The sequence below is a fragment of the Megalobrama amblycephala genome, linkage group LG7, assembly GCF_018812025.1.
Source record: "Megalobrama amblycephala isolate DHTTF-2021 linkage group LG7, ASM1881202v1, whole genome shotgun sequence".
Classification (NCBI taxonomy): Eukaryota; Metazoa; Chordata; class Actinopteri; order Cypriniformes; family Xenocyprididae; genus Megalobrama; species Megalobrama amblycephala.
In genome coordinates, this window is record NC_063050.1 from 55,297,706 (window position 1) to 55,322,183 (window position 24,478).

At 36.9% G+C, this 24,478-nt stretch overlaps 2 protein-coding genes across 7 annotated transcripts; one reads left to right on the top strand and one right to left on the bottom strand.

The window, feature by feature from the left end:
* LOC125272950 (chloride intracellular channel protein 4) lies at positions 1–14,308 on the top strand. Of its 4 annotated transcripts, none has more exons than XM_048198158.1 (6): positions 1–2,999; positions 10,810–10,919; positions 12,359–12,484; positions 12,572–12,678; positions 12,766–12,947; positions 13,336–14,308. In XM_048198158.1, exons 1-6 carry the CDS (start codon positions 216–218, stop codon positions 13,495–13,497), a joined length of 3,471 nt encoding a protein of 1,156 aa, XP_048054115.1. In that variant the 5' UTR covers positions 1–215; the 3' UTR covers positions 13,498–14,308. The 4 variants fall into 4 exon arrangements, with proteins under 4 accessions (XP_048054115.1, XP_048054116.1, XP_048054118.1 ...); XM_048198159.1 differs by lacking the exon at positions 1–2,999 and adding an exon at positions 7,905–8,257; XM_048198161.1 differs by lacking the exon at positions 1–2,999 and adding an exon at positions 9,818–10,450.
* Positions 14,309–14,569: 261 nt separating this feature from the next.
* Positions 14,570–23,054, bottom strand: urp2 (urotensin II-related peptide). Of its 3 annotated transcripts, XM_048198164.1 has the most exons (6): positions 22,340–23,049; positions 22,089–22,217; positions 17,864–18,349; positions 15,239–15,279; positions 14,991–15,147; positions 14,570–14,880 (listed from the first exon to the last, which is right to left on the bottom strand). In XM_048198164.1, exons 2-6 carry the CDS (start codon positions 22,186–22,188, stop codon positions 14,849–14,851), a joined length of 816 nt encoding a protein of 271 aa, XP_048054121.1. In that variant the 5' UTR covers positions 22,189–22,217; positions 22,340–23,049; the 3' UTR covers positions 14,570–14,848. The 3 variants fall into 3 exon arrangements, with proteins under 3 accessions (XP_048054121.1, XP_048054122.1, XP_048054119.1); XM_048198165.1 differs by having other exon boundaries at positions 14,991–15,144; positions 22,089–23,054; XM_048198162.1 differs by having other exon boundaries at positions 22,089–23,049.
* Between the last annotated feature and the right edge of the window lie 1,424 nt (positions 23,055–24,478).

Below are 24,478 nucleotides of genomic sequence, written 5' to 3' on the forward strand. Positions count from 1 at the left end.
GGAGCGGATTTGAGAGGGCAGGCAAGTCATGTGGGGATCAGAATCCGAAATTTACCATAATCCTCGAGAGGAAAAAGGGGGGAGAGAGAGTAAGTCCTAGTTACCTCTACAGAACGTAGACTGGAGAGGTAGACACAAGAGCTGTGGTGTGTTAGTTATACAACAAGTTCCACACAGTCATAGCGAACTCTAAACACCCTTCTGGCTTTTGAATTATGGCCCAGGCCAAAAGTGATACGAGTATCAACATGGAGATTTCTAATGGAGCTGTTATCCACTGTCCTGCAGGATCATGCATGGAGATGGAAGATCGGCGGACTGGGGAGGAAGAGGAGGAGGAAGATGAGGTTGAACTAGCTGAAGAGGTGGATGAGTATATGGACGATGGTGGAGAAGACAATGTAATGCCCTCAACAGATGTGATCATCCATAAAACAGAGCAAGAGGATATTATGGAAGACCTGGAGGACCAAGAGAGAGCGATTCTGCAAAACAAATCTACAAAAGAGATAAAGGATGGAGAGACAGAAGATGAAGTGAACATAACTGCCAAACTAACAAGGTCTAAGCTACTAGCTGAACTCTCAATTGCAGCGCAAACACAAGTTTTGAAACTTCAAAATGAAGCTGAAGTGCGTGCAGGAGCGTTCAAAGAAGTGGACGAGAATCAAGCAGATCACAAGTTGGAAACACTGTACGAAGATGAAAAGGAAAGCGATGAACAACAAGTGCAGACTTTGAGTGTAAGTAACACGGAGACACAAGAGCTGCTCCTCTTTGAGGTAAGAGAGGTCACTTGTTGCCTTCAAGAGAAAATAGAAATCGAGTACAGAGATGATCAAATGCAGCAAGTAAAAAATGAAATGGTTTTGCAAAAAGAGGAGCATGAAGAGGTAAAGGCAGAAGGTTGTCATGATGAGGGTGTAAAAAACGTTGTGGATGAAGAGCCACAAATGATTTCTACCAGTGAAGAAGAAAACATTCAGAGTCTTGGGGAAGAGGAAGAACCAGCAACATCTGATAACATTGGCAAAGAAAAGCCTATGACTGAGGTGCCTTTATTTGAGGACTGCAAAGCAATTGGAGATCCAATGCACAATGATGCCTTAGCCACAAATAATGATGAAGAGACGTCCACCATTAACAAAGCAGCAGATGAAAAGGCAATTGACTGGATTGCAACAGAACAACCTTCTCAAACTGATCTGTTTGGTGGAACGATAGAGGAGATGGTCCATAATTCAGATCAGTTGGTGGACAGCATCGTGCCAGAATGTGAAAGATTAGAGTGGATGCAACAGGTGGTGGGTGACACAGATCTAGAGTGCTGTGAGAGAATTGTGGCGGATACCCAATCAGCCATTGTCAATGGACCCGAGGAGACAAGAGGAGATAAAGAAGCTGATAAAGAGGAAGAGAGCATTGAAAGGATTCAAAGAGGCGTGGAGATTACCAAGGAGCCAAAGCAGGTCAAGAAGGAGGAGCTTTCAGCAGAGGAGGGAAGCTGTACAGAGGTAGAAGAGCCACCTGATGCACCTGAGATTGTAGAAGAGGAGGCGTGCAAGAAGCAGGAACACCTCGGCAATGGCAAATGGGAGGTCGCAGAAGGAGGTGACACTGAAAAGGAACAGCCAAGACAAGTCAATGAAGAAGTGCCAATACCTATCAAAGGGGGGGCGTGTAAGGAGCAGGAACAGCTCAGCAATGACAAATGGGAGGTCGCAGAGGGAGGTGATGCTTCAAAGGAACAGCCAAGACTAGTCAATGAAGAAGTGCCAATACCTGTAGAAGGGGGGGCATGTAAGAAACAGGAACAGCTCGGCAATGGCAAACGGGAGGTCGCAGAGGGAGGTGACACGGCAAAGGAACAGCCAAGACTAGTCAATGAAGAAGTGCCGATACCTGTAGAAGGGGGGGCACGTAAGAAGCAGGAACAGCTCGGCAATGACAAACAGGAGGTCTCAGAGGGAGGCGATGCTTCAAAGGAACAGCCAAGACTAATCAATGAAGAAGTGCCGATACCTGTAGAAGGGGGGGCATGTAAGAAACAGGAACAGCTCGGCAATGGCAAACAGGAGGTTGCAGAGGGAGGTGACGCGGCAAAGGAACAGCCAAGACAAGTCAATGAAGAAGGGCCAATACCTGTAGAAGGGGGGGCATGTAAGAAACAGGAACAGCTCGGCAATGGCAAACGGGAGGTCGCAGAGGGAGGTGACACGGCAAAGGAACAGCCAAGACTAGTCAATGAAGAAGTGCCGATACCTGTAGAAGGGGGGGCACGTAAGAAGCAGGAACAGCTCGGCAATGACAAACAGGAGGTCTCAGAGGGAGGCGATGCTTCAAAGGAACAGCCAAGACTAATCAATGAAGAAGTGCCGATACCTGTAGAAGGGGGGGCATGTAAGAAGCAGGAACAGCTCGGCAATGGGAAACGGGAGGTCGCAGAGGGAGGTGACGCGGCAAAGGAACAGCCAAGACAAGTCAATGAAGAAGGGCCAATACCTATAGAAGAGGGGGAATGTAAGAAGGACGAACAGCTTGGCAATGACAAACTGGAGGTCACAGAGAGAAGTGATGCTGCAAAGGAACAGCCAAGACAAGTCAAGGAAGAAGTCCCTACAAAAATAGAAGCGGGGGCGGAGAAGTGGCTAGAAGAGCTCAAGGCTGTCATTGAAGATGAGCCAAGGAGGAAAGCCCAGGGGGGGCGTAAAGTGACCATACCTTCCTGGTTGAAGACCAGCGAGAGCTCAGATGCCCCTTTCCAAGAGCCACCGAAGATACTCGGCAGTCAGATCAGAACCATGAGTGGGGGCAGTGAAGGGGAACTGAATATCAAAACCAAAGGACAGGAGGTCACCATGGCGAATGGGTTCCCTGAGATACCATCTTCTGTAGTTCAACAGGAAGACATAAAACCCCTTGTAATGCCGAGGAGGATGGCAACTCCAACTCAACGGGAGGGCGATCCTCATGACCAGCAGATCTCCCTATATGTGAAGGTACGTTCTATTGTTATTTATAGCCAGATGATGGTCAAGATTTCTATTTGCATGTTGTAGTTTTAGAAGGAAATGAGAGTCACGTTGGTTTTCTTGTGACTCTCATGATAACCACAGGTTCTACTCAAAAACGGTAGACCTGCTGTAGTCAATATGCAATCTGGAAACTATCAGAAGCTTTAATAGCAAGTTACCACAGTTTTACTTTAGTAACAATAAATGTTTTAGTATTTTGGTGAGAACTATGATTATTGTAGTACATTTTACAGGGAAGGCAGAATTTTACATACCATATAACCTGTCAAAAAGCAGACAAAATTCTGATTTTTGTAGAAACTCTGAGAGAAATAATGAATTGAGCCCTGTAAAGTCATATTTTAAAAAGACAATGATAAGACTGTCTTGTTAGCCATGTTAGCATACAGTTTCCTACAATGACAGCATGTCCTTCTGCTCAGCAGATGGTGTTACTATCATCAACACTAATTGTATTAGTGTCTTTGCTCTACTGGTCACTTGGTCAGCTGTCATCCCGCTTCTAGAAAACCAGACTGTAATTCCCAGTCCTGGGCAATGTTACTGGAACAAGCTAATTAGGCAGGTACACCAACTTGACCAATGCTGAGCGACTTGCCAAAACCAGCATGAAAGTGTCTAAAACATACCTTATACTGGTAACTAATAATGCATTTTAACTGAACTTTAAATCTAATCATGAGCCAAACCTTCTTATGTCACCAGGTTGTTTTAAACTGTTTTAATTATGGTAAACTGGTTCATATGACATAAACAAAGAATCAATTCATGTACAATAAATTTAAAGTGATATATTAGGACTTGGAGCCTGACCCCTCCAACCATAATTCCAACCCTGTTTGTGATGTACTGTATAAATGGTTGTTGCTGGTGATATAATGCACTTAGTTAATTGAGGTTATTCTAAGCAGTGTGTTAAACTGATGGATTGATCAGTGAGCTAAAAATGAATCTGACACAACAGACACAACTTGATTCTAGAACAGTCCAATAGAAAGTACCATATAAAGTATAATTTCAAAATATATTAGGAAAAAACTGGCTTATATTATACAGTGCTCAGCATAAATGAGTACACCCCCTTTGAAAATTAACATTATAAACAATATCTCAATGAACACAAAAACAATTTCCAAAATAAGACTAAGTTTTATATAACATCTGTTTAACTTATAACATGAAAGTAATGTTAATAATATAACTTAGATTACACATTTTTCAGTTTTACTCAAATTAGGGTGATGCAAATGAGTACACCCCACTGAAGGTCTCTGGAGCAAAGCTAAATTTTAGACTACAAATGTCTAATTTAACAAGAATTCAACCACAGGTGAGTCTAATTATTCATTACACAGGTGTCCAGCAGACAGTTGACTATAAAAGAGTGTTAAAACCCCAACCCATTTCATTCTGTCAGCAATGGCACTACATGGAAGAGAAATGTCACAAGACCTGAGAAAGAAAATCATTTCTTTACACCAGAAAGGTGAAGGCTACAAAAAGATCAGCAAAGCTTTACTTATCAGTCAGAATACTGTAGCAAAAGTGGTACAAAAATTAAAAAAGATGGAACTGCAACCATCTCACAGAGACTCCCGGGTCGTCCACGGAAGTTAACACCTTAAGACAGGAGCGTCTTCTGATGAGAAGGGTTGAAGAAAATCGGCATGCAAGTTCACTGCAGTTATCTAAAGAAGTAGAAAGCCAAACTGGGGTGACTATTTCCCGTGACACAATACGGCATACACTGCAGAGGAATGGCATGCATGGGTGCCGTCCACGAAAGAAGCCTCTCCTAAAGCCCAGGCACAAAAAAGCCCGCCTAGAGTTTGCCAGGACCCATGCTGAACAAGATTTAGACTACTGGAACTCTATACTCTGTAGTGATGAGACCAAGATAAATGTTTTTGGAACTGATGGCTTCAAAACTATGGCGTCGCAAATGTGAGGAATACAAATAAAAATGCATGGTGCCTACAGTGAAACATGGTGGTGGCAGTGTCCTTGTATGGGGCTGCATGAGTGCTGCTGGTGTCGGGAGCTGCATTTCATTGATGGCATCATGAATTCACAGATGTACTGCTCTATACTGAAAGAGAAGATGCTACCATCACTCCGTCCCCTTGGTCGTTGTGCACTATTCCAACATGACAATGATCCTAAACACACATCTAAGGCCACTGTTGGATTTCTGAAGAAGAACAGGGTGAAAGTGATTCAGTGGACAAGTATGTCTCCTGATCTGAACCCAATCGAACACCTATGGGGAATTTTGAAGAGACAACATGAGCATCACTCTCCATCCAGCATCCAGTCTCTAAAAGAGGTCTTTCTTGAAGAATGGAAAAAGATAGATGTTGCGAAATGTCGCCAACTTGTTCATTCCATGCCTAGAAGACTTGGTCTTGTCATTAAAAATCATGGAGGCCATACAAAGTACTAGATGTAATAGTTTTTGTTGTTGGGTGTACTCATTTTTGCATCACCCTAATTTGAGTAAAACTGAAAAATGTTTTCTCTAAGTTATATTATTAAAGGGTTAGAGGCCTCACGGAGCCATCGGATTTAATCAAAATATCTTAATTTGTGTTCCGAAGATTAACGAAGGTCTTACGGGTGTGGAATAGCATGAGGGTGAGTAATAGATGACAGAATTTTCATTTTTGGGTGAACTAACCCTTTAACCTTACTTTCATGTTATAAGTTAAACAGATGTTATATTAAACTTAGTCTTGTCAACATTTTGGAAATTGTTTTTGTGTTCATTGAGATATTGTTTAAAATGTTACTTTCAAAGCGGGTGTACTCATTTACGCTGAGCACTATATATATATATATATATATATATATATATATATATTAATCTTTTTTTTTACATGGAATTGTCTAAAACATTTGAAAACAAAGCGCTCAGCCAAATTCTTGTTATATGAAGGAGGTTGAGCAGCGGGACGTTAAGCCTGGTAAAAATGTCCTTAAATCCCCCCCATATGTTTCTGCAGAGCAATTCCCGTAACAAAGACGCCCTTTGTGCAAGTTGCAGTGGAACACAGTGAAAAGTGCAACTCCCACAGTCTCTGTACATTTCAGATCACAAAAGTATCATTTTGTGTCTCATCATAAGTTTTTGTATGTTGTCATAGTTTTGCTTTGGTGAGCAGGATCTAAGCGATGACATGTGCTCACAATTATTATTAAAGATGCACCTGTGCCTGTTATTCAGTGATAAACAGCTGTTTCTTCATGTGTTTTGCCTCTCTGCTCTTATATTGAACAGTGAATAATGTGTTTGTATTTGAATATGAATTACTAACTGCACAGCTCTATGCCTCTGTCCTGATAGAGAAGCTGAAGTATAGTGGGTTAATCTCCCAGCATTCCTCTACATACTAATCTGATTAAGATGTTTGTTGGTCTGAGTTGACTGTGAGAAGGATCTGAGATTTTGACTGAGTGTTTAGGCGGTGGAGTGACTCTGTTCAGTCATAATATGATTCCTACATGTGCAAAACTCAATGTCATGATGCTAGAGTGTTGTGTGTGGTTATCAGGGTGTTCCTAATGGTTGCTAGGGTATTCAGGATTGTTTCTTGGGTGTCCTGGGGTTCATTGATTGGTTTTTAATATTTTGCTGTGCGATTGCTAGTGTGTTCTGAATGGTTTTTAGAATGTTTGTAGGGTTATTTGAGTGGTGTTTAGTATTATCACATTGCTATGGGGTTGCTAGGGGATTCTGGATTGTTGCTAGGGTGTTCTGGATAATTGCTAGGGTTCTCTGATTGGTCTTTAGCATTTTGCTATGCGATTGGTAGGGTGATCTGAATAGTTTTTAGAATGTTGCTAGGGTGTTCTAAGTGGTGTTTAGCATTAGCACGTTGTTATGGGGTTGCTAGGGTATTCTGGATCGTTACTAGGGTGTTCTGGACAGTGCCTAGGGTTCTCGGATTGGTTTTTAGCATTTTGCTATGCGATTGCTAGGGTATTCTGAATGTTTTTTAGAATGTTGCTAGGGTTTTCTGAGTAGTGTTTATCATAAGCACGTTGCTATGGGGTTGCTAGGGTATTCTGGATTGTTGCTACGGTGTTCTGGATAATTGTTAAGGTTCTCAGATTAGTTTTTAACATTTTGCTATGCAATTGCTAGTGTGTTCTGAATGGTTTTAGAATGTTGCTAGGGTATTCTGAGTAGTGTTTAGCATTAGCACGTTGTTATGGGGTTGCTAGGGTAGTCTGGATTGTTGCTAGGGTGTTCTGGATAATTGCTAAGGTTCTCTGATTGGTTTTTAGCACTTTGCTATGCAAAATTGCTAGAGTGATCTGAATAGTTTTTATAATGTTGCTAAGGTGTTCTGAGTTGTGTTTAGCATGTTGCTATGCGGTTGCTAGGGTGCCCCTTTGGTATTCTGGTTGGTTGTTAAGCAGCTGTTTATTGGCCCACAAAATTTGACATAAAATGTGACACATTTTACAATTTAATTATTATAATTTAATTGCAGTGCAGTTACCAGAGTGCTTGTATTCAAATGTTCCTTATCAAATCAGGTTTTAGAGTCTCTCTAAAGATGATGCACTGCCCTCTACTGGTGTTATGTTGGTCTGGTTTACCCTCATGTCCTCATCTCTCTCTTAGCTTATCTTCAGGTGACCAGACCTCACATAATCATTCCACAACCTCCAGACTCATAAAAACAGTCACACAGTAGTAAATCTACTCTATTCTGATGGCCCTTTAGAACACATACAAGCAGGAGACACACAAATACACACCACTGAACTAAACTGTTGGATGGAAATGTATAGCTTATTGTGCAATGTTATACTGTATACTGGAAATCATAATAGCGATTCCCATCATCATAAAGAACTTTTTTTTTTTTTACAATGATGATCTCTAAAACTCTTTCATAATGCACATCTTATGAACGGCTTCTCTATTGCTGATAACAATGAACAAACGTCTCAGTGTCTCGTCCTGCATGTTTGACCGTGTTCTCCAGCCCAAACACCCACAGAACACGAAGACAGACTCTTACCAAATGAAATCAGTCATTCTGGATTCACAAAGGCATTTTCATGCATTCAGAGAATTTGTTTTGAGAAAATATTCTGCATTTAATTTTATTAGACATGTAAAAGCAGTGTATCTGCAGCATTTCACAATGGCTTGGTTTGATGTAGCTGCTAAAAAACTGGGATTTCCTAGCATTGAGCTGTTTGTGAAGGTAAGACGCTCTCACATTAAACCTTCAAAGAAATAAAACATTTGTTCTTATTAGAAACAAATCGTAGGAAGACACAATATAAATAGTTTTGCATTGTGTTTTATTATAAAATAAATGTCACAAAGAAACTCTTTTGTGCGGTTAAACTGTAGCCTTTTTTGTGTGTGCAATCAAAGCTTTGCTTAGCATTTTCCCAGTCAAAATATTTATTCAAAAATATTAATAACTAGTAACTATTTGTCTAAACAAGCTGCCTGCTAACAAGTGAAATCAGTTACTCTAATTAATTTGCAACTTCATGTAAACTAACTCTAATTAATTTGCAACTACATGTAAACTAACTCTATTTAATTTGCAACTTCATGTAAACTAACTCTAATTAATTTGCAACTACATGTAAACTAACTCTCAGTAATTTGCAACTACATTGTAAACTAACTCTAATTAATTTGCAACTACATGTAAAATAATGCTAATTAATTTGCAACTACATGTAAACTAACTCTAATTAATTTGCAACTAAATGTAAACTAACTCTATTTAATTTGCAACTTCATGTAAACTAACTCTAATTAATTTGCAACTACATGTAAACTAACTCTAATTAATTTGCAACTACACGTCAACTAACTCTCAGTAATTTGCAACTACATGTAAACTAACTCTAATTAATTTGCAACTACATGTCAACTAACTCTCAACAATTTGCAACTACATGTAAACTAACTCTAATTAATTTGCAACTACATGTCAACTAACTCTCAACAATTTGCAACTACATGTAAACTAACTCTAATTAATTTGCAACTACATGTAAACTAACTCTAATTAATTTGCAACTACATGTCAACTAACTCTCAATAATTTGCAACTACATGTAAACTAACTCTAATTAATTTGCAACTACATGTCAACTAACTCTAATTAATTTGCAACTACATGTCAACTAACTCTAATTAATTTGCAACTACATGTAAACTAACTCTAATTAATTTGCAACTACATGTCAACTAACTCTCAACAATTTGCAACTACATGTAAACTAACTCTCAGTAATTTGCAACTACATGTAAACTAACTCAACAATTTGCAACTACATGTAAACTAACTCTAATTAATTTGCAACTACATGTCAACTAACTCAACAATTTGCAACTACATGTAAACTAACTCTAATTAATTTGCAACTACATGTCAACTAACTCTCAACAATTTGCAACTACATGTAAACTAACTCAACAATTTGCAACTACATGTCAACTAACTCTCAGTAATTTGCAACTACATGTAAACTAACTCAACAATTTGCAACTACATGTAAACTAACTCTAATTAATTTGCAACTACATGTCAACTAACTCAACAATTTGCAACTACATGTAAACTAACTCTAATTAATTTGCAACTACATGTAAACTAACTCTAATTAATTTGCAACTACATGTCAACTAACTCTCAACAATTTGCAACTACATGTAAACTAACTCTCAGTAATTTGCAACTACATGTAAACTAACTCTAATAATTTGCAACTACATGTCAACTAACTCTCAATAATTTGCAACTACATGTAAACTAACTCTAATTAATTTGCAACTACATGTAAACTAACTCTAATTAATTTGCAACTACATGTAAACTAACTCTAATTAATTTGCAACTACATGTAAACTAACTCTCATTAATTAGCAACTACATGTAAACTAACTCTCAGTAATTTGCAACTACATGTAAACTAACTCTAATTAATTTGCAACTACATGTCAACTAACTCTCAGTAATTTGCAACTACATGTAAACTAACTCTAATTAATTTGCAACTACATGTAAACTAACTCTCATTAATTAGCAACTATGTCAGCTAACTCATTAATTTGCAACTACATATAAACTAACTCAAATTTTGCAACTACATGTCAAATAACTGCAGTATTAGTAGACTGTTAAGTTAGGGTTAGTAGAGTAAGTTGACATGTATTTGCAAAATTATAGTCAGTAGAAATGCCTGTTGGGGTGCATCAAAATAAAGTGTTAGCAGACAGTCTACTAATGACTGCTAGTTGACATGTAGTTGCAAAGTTACTTACATTATAGTTAGTAGAATGTCAGACTATCACAAAGCTGCTGAAATGAATGGCCTTGTTTTTCAGATTTTGAGCGTTTGAATGGGAAACACCAACATTTCATTCTTGTGTTAGTATCGACTCAAGTATCCTGCTCAGAGAAAACATCTTGTGATGTTGTTTGTTCTGCAGCTGAACAGTTTAAGCTTATTTGGCTCCTTATTGTTTTTTCGTCATTTATTTTGGGGTTCAATGAGGATGAAAACTCCCTTGGGGAAAGCTGTCCTTTTTCCCCATTTAATTTTTGTGGAACAAGAAGCTTCTTCTATTTAAAATCAAGTAAATATAAAGGCTCTGTAGCTTAGTAATTTTTATTTTTTTTTTTTTTTGAATAGCCTAAGTAACCACTTAAACTTAAATGTGCCTAATTAAATCACTGGTTATTTCTTTAACCATGCATAATCTGTGTGCATGTTGTGTGTCTGACAGGCCGGCAGTGATGGAGAGAGTATCGGGAACTGTCCCTTCTCTCAGAGACTCTTCATGATCCTCTGGCTGAAAGGAGTCATCTTCAACGTCACCACTGTGGACCTCAAGAGGTGAAGCACAATATTCACAGATACAGACACAAGCAGACATATTTCCCATTAGGACAGTTATGATTCCCAACAGGATCAAATGCCCCTGAAGAACAGAATTTTAAGCCTCTGGAAGACATTATTCTGTTATTCTGATCAACTAAATCATATAGAAAGATTCTTTTGCTTCCAAATAATGATTTTTTAATGAAGGGTAGTGTTATTTTAGTACTATATATATATATATATATATATATATATATATATATATATATATATATATATATATATATATATATATACACAGTTATTGTATTTTGAATTGATATTTTCAGTTTTCATTTTTATTTTAGTAATGCATTTGGGTCTGTTTTGACCTGGAAGAGTACATCAAAATAAAAAATATAAATAAATAAATAAATAAAAATCAGTCATTTGCTTTCGTGTCCATTTTGACCCATAAGTGAACTGTGGACCCATAAGTACACATGAAATTATGCTCTCTCTTTTTTTTTTTTTTTTTTATGTATGTATATTAGTTACATTTTTCTCAAATTGCTTCTGTAAAATACATTTAGCCTCTTTTCTACACTTTCCTACACACTTTCCTTCCCACTTCAACTGCATTTTGTTTATAAACAAAATGCATAATTGCATAATGTCATGCATAATTCTGAAATTAAAATAAAATGACAAATTTAATGTCTGTTTGTAGATCAAACATTCATAGACCAAATAGTGTAATTTAAAAAAAAAAAAAAAAAGGAAAGCGTGTTCGAAAAAGAAGTCCAAATTTCACTCTGCTGCCACCTGTTGATGAACCATTGAAGCATGAAAATGAGATTCAAGCTGTTTATCATCTTCTTTTTTTCATCTGAAAGTAACATTTTGTGCAATTTAAATTAATATATTTTGTTTGAAACATTACAGAGTAATACTGATGTTGTTTTGATGTTGTTTTGTTTAAAAAAAAGAATGTGTAGTAAGTTCAAAGGAATTGAATTAAATCCATTGAGGTCAATGGAGTTCATACTGGTAATTCTCATATTATATGTTCTTATAAATTTCAAATAAAATTTCTCATAAATATTGATAAGCATTTTCTTGCACTAGTGTTTATGATTGTTCTTATTTTAAATTTCAAAGAATTCCTCAATTTTTTTATTTTTTAATTAATAAAAAGGGAGTAAAAGTAGTAGCATGAAATGAAAAAAAATTGCACATTCAGATAGCTTTCATTTATTTTTATTTTGGTTTTAGTTTTAGTGATTTTAGTATTTCAGCTTATTTTATTTCCAATTATAAGTTAGGGTTAGGCCTTTTTTATATTTTTTAATTTAATTTAATTTTAATTTTTTTTGTATCCCAATTAACAAAAACTTTTTTTTTTTAAATCATTTTAGTTTTACTTACAATAACAACGCTCATGAAGGATGGTTTTGTTGATCCGTGTCTCACAGGAAGCCAGCAGATTTACAGGATCTCGCTCCAGGAACAAACCCGCCATTCATGACCTTCAACGGAGAGGTTCTGGTGGACGTCAACAAGATCGAGGAGTTTCTCGAGGAACGATTGGTCCCACCACGGTACTTTCTACATCAGTTCACTTGTCATTTCTTACTTACTTGCCTCAGAGACTTGTTGCATTATTTAAAACTAATTAATTTTTTTAGATATCCAAAGTTGGCAGCAAAGCATCCAGAATCCAACACAGCAGGAATAGATGTATTTGCCAAGTTTTCTGCCTACATCAAGAACCCTCGTAAAGAAGCTAATGAGGGTGAGTTTAATTGTTTTTTAAATGGTTGCGAAATGAGACTCTTTTCTTGTGTAATTCTGTTTTAATCTGGTGTCTGTATGTATTCAGGTCTGGAGAAAGCTCTTCTGAAGTCCCTGAAGAGGTTGGATGAGTATTTGCAGACGCCGCTGCCCGAGGAAATTGATGCCAACAGCCTAGATGATCCCGATGCGTCTACACGAGGCTTTCTGGATGGACCAGACCTCACGCTGGCCGACTGTAACCTGCTTCCCAAACTACATATCATGAAGGTGCGTCTTTCAACTATGACAACTCTCTGAATAGTTTTAGCATGCAATTGAATGACAATTTCTGTGGACTAGATCTGCTATGCTGCTGCTCTTGATTATCACTGCTGCTGCAACTGTTAATAGATACACAGACACGCTGCTGTGAGCATGTAAGATATGCTGCTGCATAAATAGACAGACATAAATCCCATAGCAGATCTAGGCAGGTGGAGCTGGGGAAGTGGAGGTGGTTTATGCATAATATAAATTTTGTTTCTTATTTAAATGTATATAATGTAATTGCACAATTTTTTTTGCATGCACATATTTTTCACTCAGTAATTTGAAATGCATATGCTGGATTTCAAATGACCAACCAGTTTAATCACCTGCATACTCTGGTTTGCAGATTGTTGCTAGGAAATACAGAGGTTTTGAGATTCCTGCTGAGATGACTGGAATTTTACGATATTTGAATAACGCCTACCAGAGAGAAGAATTCATGAACACCTGCCCTGCTGACCGGGAGATTGAGTTCGCTTACCTGGACGTCGCCAAAAAGATCAAATAGTTCAGTATGACGAGACAAGTAGTGGTAACTCGTAGTCAGCATCACATGCTTGTGTGTGTAACTGTGTGTGTGTGTGTGTGTGTGTGTGTGTGTGTGTGTGTGTGTGTGTGTGTGTGTGTGTGTGTGTGCGCTCACTGGTGGAGCTGCATTAATACTATGGTGTATTGATCCTAAATCGATAGATTGGCATCCGTTTTCCTTCAATCAATGGCAGGACCAGGAAAATAGTATAGTTCCTATGAACAGTTCTCTTAACAGCTTCATATGTATCTTATTTGTCTTCATGGATGATATAGATAGACTAGCTATGGTATAATATTAATAATGTTCACCATGGCCTTGACCAAAATTGATCTCATAATCACTTGGATCTCTATTTTTTGCATATTTGTTTTGTTTGTATCTGAATTTTTACTTATGATTCCTCTGGTCAGGCCAGAATATATACACATACATTTTCTATTTACATTTTCTATTTAATAAATAATAATAATAATAATATGGAGAATCAGGTTCATTATTTACAATATCACCTTATAGTTTAATGAAACTCTTCTTTTATATCATCACACGGGGCTTTTTTTCCACAGGTTGATGGATTTTTTTAAAATTTATTTCCATTTCTAGGTAATTCTTTTTTCTTTCCACACTTAGTGCGAAACTGCTTCATTTATATGTGATTTTTTTTTATTTTTTTTTATCAATGCACAGAATTTGTTAAAACATATAATTCATGCAACTGTGTAACCTTGCATGAACGCCTTATATGAAGCTCTGACGAGGAGACTTTAATTAAACTAATCAGAATTCATCAAGTCTTCATGGTTTTTAATTTCCGAAGGTTGTGTGAAGATCTCTCTTGTATTTCGTAGGGTCACCCAAGCAACAGCACTTAGCAATCAGATCAATTAAGAAGGCATAATATTAACAGCTTGTCTTTCTTGTTGACTTACTGCCGCATCACCATAGTGATGAGAACTTGTGCAAACGCTAATACAGTGAGGCCAATCGTAACAAATCACATGACCACTGTCTTCTTTGTCATTTTGCAATGATCACCGAGAGAGATATCTGTAGAAAAATAAAGTTCTCTTTATTATCACAGTATTTTTGCATGCTTTGTCATTTTTATTGGAGCTTGCAACAACAAAGGTGTTGTCGATAGAAGGTTAACAGGATTTCGTGCACAAAATCAAGGGTACACACGTCACAGGGGTCAGAGCGGTCAGTCATGTTATTGATGGTCCATTGAGAAGAGTTTAAGCATCTATGTTTGAGAACAGGATTTGTTGCTTGGCATTTCAAAGGTTGGTGAAATGAGGGTGAAATCTATCGCTCATCTAGGCGGAGCTCAGTTCTGAGAGCAGTACTTCCAGAAGCACACTGTTTTTGGAGAAAGATAAACAGTAGTTAATGTATTGCCGTTTTTTTGTCTTTGCATCTATCATTGCACATGACATTTTGTTATCCAAACCAGCTGGTTTGCATCATACCTCTTTTGTTGGGTTTCTTAGCTGATGGAAGAGACTTTTTAAAGGCTTTTCCGTTGAGTTTGGGATCCATCTGGTCAGTGCTGGCCATCGGTGAAATCCCACCGCTGTCTATAGTGGTCGCTGTGGTGGATTTCAGGTTTCCATCTGTCACTACCTGCTGGTTATAAAATATTATTTATAGCATAAAGCACAAATTGAACTTTAGTGTATATATGCTTATAATTGTTTTAGAAACTGACTGGACATACCATTTTGTTCTTTTTCCCAGAACCTCGCCCATTGCTATTTCCTTCACAAAAAAAACAGACAACAAAAGCAAAGAATTTATATATATATATATATATATATATATATATATATATATATATATATATATATATATATATATATACAGTACAGTCCAAAAGTTTGGAACCACTAAGATTTTTAATGTTTTTAAAAGAAGTTTCGTCTGCTCACCAAGGCTACATTTATTAAATTAAAAATACAGTAAAAAACAGTAATATTGTGAAATATTATTACAATTTAAAATAACTGTGTACTATTTAAATATATTTGACAAAGTAATTTATTCCTGTGATGCAAAGCTGAATTTTCAGCATCGTTACTCCAGTCTTCAGTGTCACATGATCCTTCAGAAATCATTCTAATATGCTGATCTGCTGCTCAATAAACATTTATGATTATTTTCAATGTTTTTTTTCAGGATTCCTTGATGAATAGAAAGTTCAAAAGAACAGCATTTATCTAAAATACAAAGCTTCTGTAGCATTATACACTACCGTTCAAAAGTTTGGGGTCAGTAAGAATTTTTATTTGTATTTTTTTTTAAAGAAATTAAAGAAATGAATACTTTTATTCAGCAAGGATGCATTAAATCAATCAAAAGTGGCAGTAAAGACATTTATAATGTTACAAAAGATTAGATTTCAGATAAACACTGTTCTTTTGAACTTTCTATTCATCAAATAATCCTGAAAAAAAATATTGTACACAAATATTTTGTACAATTGTACACATTAAATGTTTCTTGAGCAGCAGATCAGCATATTAGAATGATTTCTGAAGGATCATGTGACACTGAAGACTGGAGTAACGATGCTGAAAATTCAGCTTTGATCACAGGAATAAATTACTTTGTGAAATATATTCAAATAGAAAACAGTTATTTTAAATTGTAATAATATTTCACAATATTACTGTTTTTACTGTATTTTTAATTAAATAAATGTAGCCTTGGTGAGCAGACCAAACTTCTTTTAAAAACATTAAAAATCTTAGTGGTTCCAAACTTTTGGACTGTACTGTATATATTCCGCTCTCTTCTGCTCACCAAGGCTGCATTTATTTTCTTAAAAATACAGTAAAATTGTGAATATTCTAAAATATTATTACAATTTAAAATATAGCTGCAAGCAGACATTAAGGGGCTAAGCACAAAGAAGGCACAATAAGCCATGCCACCATGGCTGGGAGAATCAGACCAACTGCAACAATGAGCAATTAAAGACCTATTAAGATGATTTTAGGCAAAATGCATGAAAAATCATAAATACAGTCACTAGTAAAGATTTAATGCTTTATGACTTTTGAGCAATAGGTGGCGCTGTGACCAATTTGATGTGGTGTAGTCAGAGTGATGTGACAATGAAACATGCAAAGTTTGGTGTCAATATTCCATAGCATTGCAGACATACAGCCTCAAAAGTCATTCTGGCATCATGCTCTGGCATATGAAAATGTTTTTTGTTTATCGACACAAAATCCATAACTTTTTGCCGGCATGGTCTGATGATACGATTCGATTTTGGTGGAAATCGGAGTAACTGTCTAGGAGGAGTTAGAAAAAATAGGTTTTTAAAGAAAATCAAAATGGTGGACAGGAAGTTTGGCTGAGTATGGCAAAATTGGTATCTATGTTCTCGGCATGACCCAAGGAATTTATTAAGACCAGTTTCATTTACTCATCAGACCAGGCTAATTTACTCAAAAGTTATTAGCATTTTTGTAAATTTCTTTTATATTGTAACTTATTCTATTATAGCTTTTGACCACAAGGTGGCCACTGCACCAAAACTTTTTGAGTGCCCTCAGGGCATGGTGCCGAAGACACGTACTGAGTTTCATAATGATACACCAATGCATTTGTAAAATATAGCATTTTGCGACAAAATTCAAAATGGAGATGCCCAAAATGGCTGATATGGTAAAATTGGATATCATTCAACTCCACATGCTGCCCTGAAGTTTTATAATTTTTGGCCAAACCGTTTGGAAGTTATAAGCAAAAATAGCCATTTTTGCTATCTCCGGACCAGTAGGTGGTGCTAAGCCAAAATGCAGCATGTAACCTCAGATCATGCTTGTAATGACATGTACCAAGTTTGGTCTGAATATACGATATGGAAAAATTGGATATCATTGGACTCGGCATGACGCCCGAATCTAACGACAAACCAAGAGCCACTTTATGTATCTCTGGGCCAGTAGGTGGCGCTGTGCTGAAATGCAGCATGTTACCTCAGGTAATGCTTGTGATGACATGGACCAAGTTTGGTCTGAATACGATAAAGCGTTGAGGAGATACCGCCTTACGTCTATTTTTGCAAGCGCTGCATAAAATTCGTTCACACGTTTTTCGAAAACAAATCAACTTGAATTCCATAACTTTTTGTCAGCATGGTCCGAAGATGATCTGGTTAAATTTTAATGAAAATCTGAGCAACGGTCTAGGAGGAGTTCGAAAAAGTAAATTTTCGGAAAAATCAAAATGACGGAAAATGAGGTCAGATGGTGCAATTGAATCGTCTTGATGCATTTAATGCATCCTTGCTGAATAAAGGTATTGTTTTAAAGAATAAAATCAGACACACCTCTGGGTATGATGGTGATTCGATGCCTCAGTGTGCGGTTCATTAACTTGTGAAGCTCTTCAAGTGCGCTCAACATCTTCACCAGCTCCTCTCGAGCCTCGGGATCACCCGTGACGGGATCAGACTTGGATTGTTTGGCTGCTGTTGGAGTGTCGTCGTGCTCGTTTGACCCAATCACTTCTGACAGCCTGAACAGTCTGTTCTTCTCCGCTTGCCGCTGGGAATTGGGGGAACTGGTTGTGCGGTCTGTCCTCAGAGATCCATCAATCTCCTCGTGTCCGTCAGAAAGGAGTGTTAGTGTCTTTAATAGATTACTGATACCTGTTTTGTCTCTGACATTTGGGCTGCTTGTTGCTGTAATTATTTCGTCTAAAGCTCTCATCACCGCAGTCTTTCCATCTCCATCGGGAAATGTCGTCATTGGTCCGGTCCTCAGTAGCTTCGCTCGTGCTGTGTTTATTTCATCCGCGCCAGTTCTCCTTGGATCTGGAGGGAATACAAACACTTTAAAGTCAGTAGTCTTTTCTTCCCTACACTCTTAAGGCCTGTTCACTCCAAGAACTGTTACTATAAAGATAACTATATTGCGCCCACACCAACAAACGGTCTGTTTATTCTAAGCTCATACATGTTTTTGCTGTTCTTGTTGCACTTACACGCCTTTAACCAGAAGATGTCCTCAGCATGCTATGTTTCACGTGAATAGCTAGTGTAATCGATCTAATCTAACAGTGAATTTAGCAGATGAAGTCAATATAGTGGAATAAAAAGAACTATTTTTTTCCAGCTGTTGAACGATAAAACACTGACAGCCAATCAGAATCCATTCTAATTTAGGGGGTTGCACATTTAAAATGGCGGACGACATTGCGGAGAAGCTAATTGGTCCAGAAAAAGCCACCACTGTTTGACAATTCAAACCCACTTTTCAAAGATACTTGAAAGAAAATGGACAACAATCGGTCATACCCATGGAATAAATGGTGAGAAGTATTAACGATGAGATCATAATGTCATGCTAGCAATCAGTGTAACATAAAATTACCTCAGGTATCCAGCACTAGTTCTGACAACATTGTTTTGCTTCCTTTGACGTTGCAGTGAAAAAGACTAAGTGTTGTTTTTATTCCACTATACTGACTTCATCAGCTAAATTCACTGATAGATTAGATCGATTACACTAGCTATTCACTTGAAACATAGCATGCTGAGGACATCTGCTGGTTAAAGCCGTGTAAATGCAACAAGAACAGCAAAAACATGATGTACATGAGCTTACAATGAACAGATCGGTATCATTCGTTGGTGTGAATGCAAATAGTTATCGCTATAGTTATCTTTCTTGGTGTGAACGGGCCTTTAGCCTTCATAAAGGGGTTTTCACATTAATGCTATATATAAGAGTCATTTTTTTTTGTTTCCCCAAAGAACCTTTCAGTGAACAGTTCTTAAAAATAATTTTTTTTCTTAGTATGAAGAACATTTTTATATTCTGAAAACATTTTGGTTCTATGGATGTTCTTCATGGAACCATAGATGCCAAAAAAGAACCTTTATTTTTAAGACTTATATCTGAGTGAAACTGCTTCTCGGACAAGAACAAATGTAGGGCGGGGTTTGATTTTGTCCACTGGCAATTGATTGGTGGTTTGCTATTGGTGGATCTCATGTGAGTGACAGGTTGCCCCGCCCTCACGCCAGAAACACATCATCAGAGATGTCGCTGTAAGAGGGGAAGTTATTTTGATTAAAGATTACAAGCATACATGAGGTAAAAAAAAAAAAAAAATTTGTGCATGGATAAATCATTAATAATAAATACTGCAATATTCCATAAAAAATAAGAATTGGGAAATTTGAATTTTGTAGACTGCTTTAGTACTCAGTGGAATGCATTTCAATTAGTTTCAGCTACAGAAATGTGTTTGCATGTCTCTAAAATCCCAGTTTATGGTTGGTACCAGAATGATGCATCCTTCTGTTCTCTGAAAGGGTTTGTCTCATTTAGTGGCGTACCGAATCTTGTTGACACGGAATTGTTCCCATACCCATAGAAACAAGTCAATGGGAAATGCCAGTGCTCTGAAACTCCCTGAGAACCTTGAAAAGAGAGACATTCCGAACATCAAACATCCCTTAAAAGGCCTTTTCTTGACTTGGACAAACATACACGACATAACAGATGATAAATGCCTTTTGTCCGAGGAACTTTCTAATCATCATTCTGATCTTAGAGGTGGGCGCTTACAGATCGCTTGTTCACACTCATGTACAAACACATGTGGAGCCTGCATCCATGTTGACAGAAGTCTTGGGCAAGTCAGGGAGTTGCTTGGACGACCACTTCGGTGACGTTGTAGGCGGATATTTTGGACATTTGTAAACTTGCCATAACTCCATTAAAAACACTTTGAAGGAGCTCTTGATAAATTAAGAGTGGTATTATTCACTTAGTTCATTGTTGCAATGAAAACATGCACTAGATTGCATTTGGTAATAAATTAGCATGACCTGAACCATATTTTATCAGTGCATGCACTTACTGATTTATGAATACTTTTCATGCACGTGCATTGAGATTTATTGTTGCATGAAGATAAGGAGCACATCCAGGTCATGAAGACCATCAGAATTAACCTAAATGAGATCCGCTGAGACTTAATGACCTAGTTCAAGCATTGCATAACCCTACTCGAAACTCCTGAGCCAATTTTAGCATTAGGATGAGTCCAGAACCTGAATGTGGAACGACAGATTTAAGGTTTGCACACACTGGAAGTGCGGACAGCACAAGACCAACAGAGGACTACAAGAGCTGGCGCCACTGGACTAATTACCTTGGTCCAGCGCCATCTCTGAGTCTGTAGGCTTGACGACAGTGAAACCAACATCCCACAGGACAGAGAAATCAGGGTGGAAAGATATCACCATATGTCCCTCAGCTGATTAATACAGTTTTCTTATGTTTAAATATGCAAATGAAGAGTTATCCATAAATATGCACTAATTTGCATAAACGTCCAGAACAGAAATCTGAACATTGGGTAAAACCAGATTCAAATTTCATGTTTGATTTTTGTTGACATATTGGTGTTGAATGTTTTTTGGATATCTCCTTTTATCACGCTATAAATCAGAAAATACTGTCAACAGCTATATAAAAATACATTTTCACCAAGTTTTTGGGAATAAAAAGTAAAAGTTAGAAGAATATATCAGGTGAATGATAGATGAACAAACCTTTGGTGTGTGTAAAGTTGCTCAAGTGGAGATTTCTGACTCAGTGCAGGAGAAAAAACTCACGACCTTTAAAGATATTTATTGCAATTGAAATCTATAGATGCAAATAGATAAAGTGCAATAACATACACACTTAAATGTCTGAGAAAAAAAAAGACCTCACAATTGACCAGTGCATAAAAAAAAAAACATACACAGGTTGTTTTGACCCAGCGGTTGGGTTAAATGTTCGACAGCCTGCTGGGTAGTTTTCCCTCAAATATTGTTTAAAAATGACTGTATTGCTTGCTTAAAATGAACCCAAAGTATGTTGGAAATGAACATTCAATGCTTATTAATAAATGTTCATCTTTTGATTGTTGCCTCTAGTAATTATGTGTCTGATTTTCAATTTACAATATATTTTGGGTTCATTTTAAGCCAGCCATATAGTCATTATTAAACAATAGTTGGGTTAAATAAAACTGCTAGGTTAAAACAACTCAATCGCTGAGTTTGTCCATTTTCAACCCAACTTGGGTTGTTTTTAACCCAGCATTTTTTAGAGTGCAGTAATCGCTCATGTGAGTTTCAGAAGACATCTCAAAAACTGTGCTAAGATATGTATATGCAATCGAAAGTCAAGAGTAGTCAAACATTTCTTATCAAATTCTCCCAAGATCAAATTTCACATTCATTTTTTGCAGCTCTATATTTGTATGGCAACGTTTTTATTTCTCCAAAGAGAAATCATCCAAGACAAAGTTGATTCTTAAAACATTTATAATTCATTAAGACTTTGGGACCATGAGGTTAGAAATCAGCGTTCCTGAAGCTCAAATACAGAGCATAACGCCTAGGTCAAGGGTTCATTTCTCAGGAAAATAATGTGCATTGTGAAAAGTACTGTACAAATAAATTTGACTCGACTTTAAATGCATGAAATAATCAAATGCATACATTGAATGCAATGGGAATGCCAAATGCTGGTTTTGACCTGTCTTACCTCCATCAGCTGGTGGTTCTCCAGGCATCAACGGAGCAGCCGAAGCGACGGTCAGCAGAGCAACTGTGGTCAATACTTTCAACATGTCCACCTTATACATCTTAATGACCTGAAGGTGAGACGGTCCAGCTATGAATGAATGCAAATGCGTTTAGATCTCTCTATCTGTGTTTGGGTGAATTCATACACCTGCCACACTCTTTTACACTGATGCGCCTCTAAGATGAGAAGGCTTGTCAAGTGTGTCGTACTTTACAGTATTTTACGCCGCGCTTCCTCTGCCGTCACGCCACATCCACCGGGCCTTTTTATACGAGACACCGTCCAATCAGGCTGCACATCCCTCCCCGCCACGTCCAGGCGTTGTGTGACATTTGGGGCTGTGTTTGGTGTCGGGGTCCTCCATTGTGAAGGTGGCGGCAGGCAGTGGGCCCTTCTGCGTCAGAGGCCCTTTTCACTCCGGCCCCTGTGCAAACACATTAAGAAGTGCCTTATCACTGCTTACACAGCAGCGCACCCAATGACTTTGTCCACTCCTCAACAGGGTCAAAAGGGCCATCCCGAATCTGGACCACGTTTGATGTGTGCGCCAATGCAAATAGGCTTCATGCATATGAGGAGAAATTAGCATAAGCTGAAGTGCGTTTGATGACGATGATGCATTGGTGCAGTTAAACTCATATAAGAAAAACATTTAATGTGATTATGGTGGGGTTTTTTTAAATTTAGGATTTATTTTATACCTATAAGGAGTGCTTGCATTTTGACGTTTTGTCAATCATGAAGTTCTACTTAAAATATTTATAAATAAGTTATTTATGACATCATAATGAAATCTGTATTAGTTTTCTCTCTTGACACTAAATCAGTCACATTTATATAAACATAATTTTTAATAAAAAAAACAACATAATTTTCCTGTGTCCGTGAGTATTGATATACTTATTTACAGTACCTCAGTGTTATTTTAGTATATTAGAATAATATTATAATATTAATATTTTCAAATTAACTTTTAATTTTATAATTTCAGTGATTTTATGTGCTTTTGCCATTTTTATTAGTTAGTTTAAATAAATATATATAATTAATAATCATTAGTAATAATAAATAAGATAATAAATATGGAGGTTTAAAACATTTTTATTTTATGTTTTAGTTATTTTAGTACTTAAACTTATATTATTTCAGTTGTCAAGGCCACATTTCTAATTTTGATTTAAGTTGTTTAAGTTTTGCATCTAGTATTTATATTTATATATTATATAAATTTATATATTTTCGCTTTATTTCAATTAATGAAAATAATTTTAATACTTTGTTAACAATAACAACACTGCAGTAGTGATATGACAATAAGCAGTTTTTCATGCGTGACTATATATATATATATATATATATATATATATATATAGATAGTCAAACCAAAAATTATTCAGACATTGTTGATATTTTTTATATATATTTTACTAGTGTGTGCAGGACACTATAGTTCATTTATGTACGTGAGGATAGCAAAATAAAATAAACTGTGACATATTATAGCCAAAAATTCTTCATACAGTGGAATACCAGTAAAATTAATAAAAATTTGGAACCAAATATTATTCAGACACTTTACCATGTTTTGCTTAAGTGTTATCTGACATAATTAAGATTAATGTTTTCTGACACAGTTTAAATCTGAGATCTTGTCATATTTTATTACCATTTTTTTTAACTATAGTGAATAAACTGAATTAATGAATGAAATGTTCAAGGTGTCTGAATACATTTTGGTTTGACTGTATAGAATTAACTCACTTGAGATATATATATCACAATTTAACTCAGGGTGTTCTATATATTCTATAAATCTAACAGGCAGTTGCTAGGCTGTTCTGGATGGTTGCTAGGGTGTTGCTAGGCAGTTACTAAGGTGTTCTAGGTGGTTTCTTTCTGGCCCAAGTGAAAAGAGTGAACCATCAAATAAATGAATTTATGATCTCTACATTTAGCATTTTTGCCCATTTTATAGTCCGCCTCAAGAAGACACATGATGTGAGAAATCCTCATATCTAGAATAAGAGCAATATGAACAACAGTGCCATCTCTAATAAAGCAAATCACTCTAGGATGCAACTAATAAAATCTGTAAGGTTTGCTCTGGAAAGTTTTGTGTGTTCCTGCTGGAAGTTAATGACACAGGAAGTGCCGGTTTCTGTTTGCTTTGAGCCGTGATGTCAGGAGAGCGGGACGCGGAATGCGCTCAGAGCAGACGGACGGGACTCAATGGAGGTTGCTGGGAAGGGAGAAGCTAACCTGAGAGCATCCAGTGATTCATTACCCTTTCTCAGCCTGAATACAGTCACCACTTCTGTGACGAGAGTCTCTGAGTGAGATTCAGAACT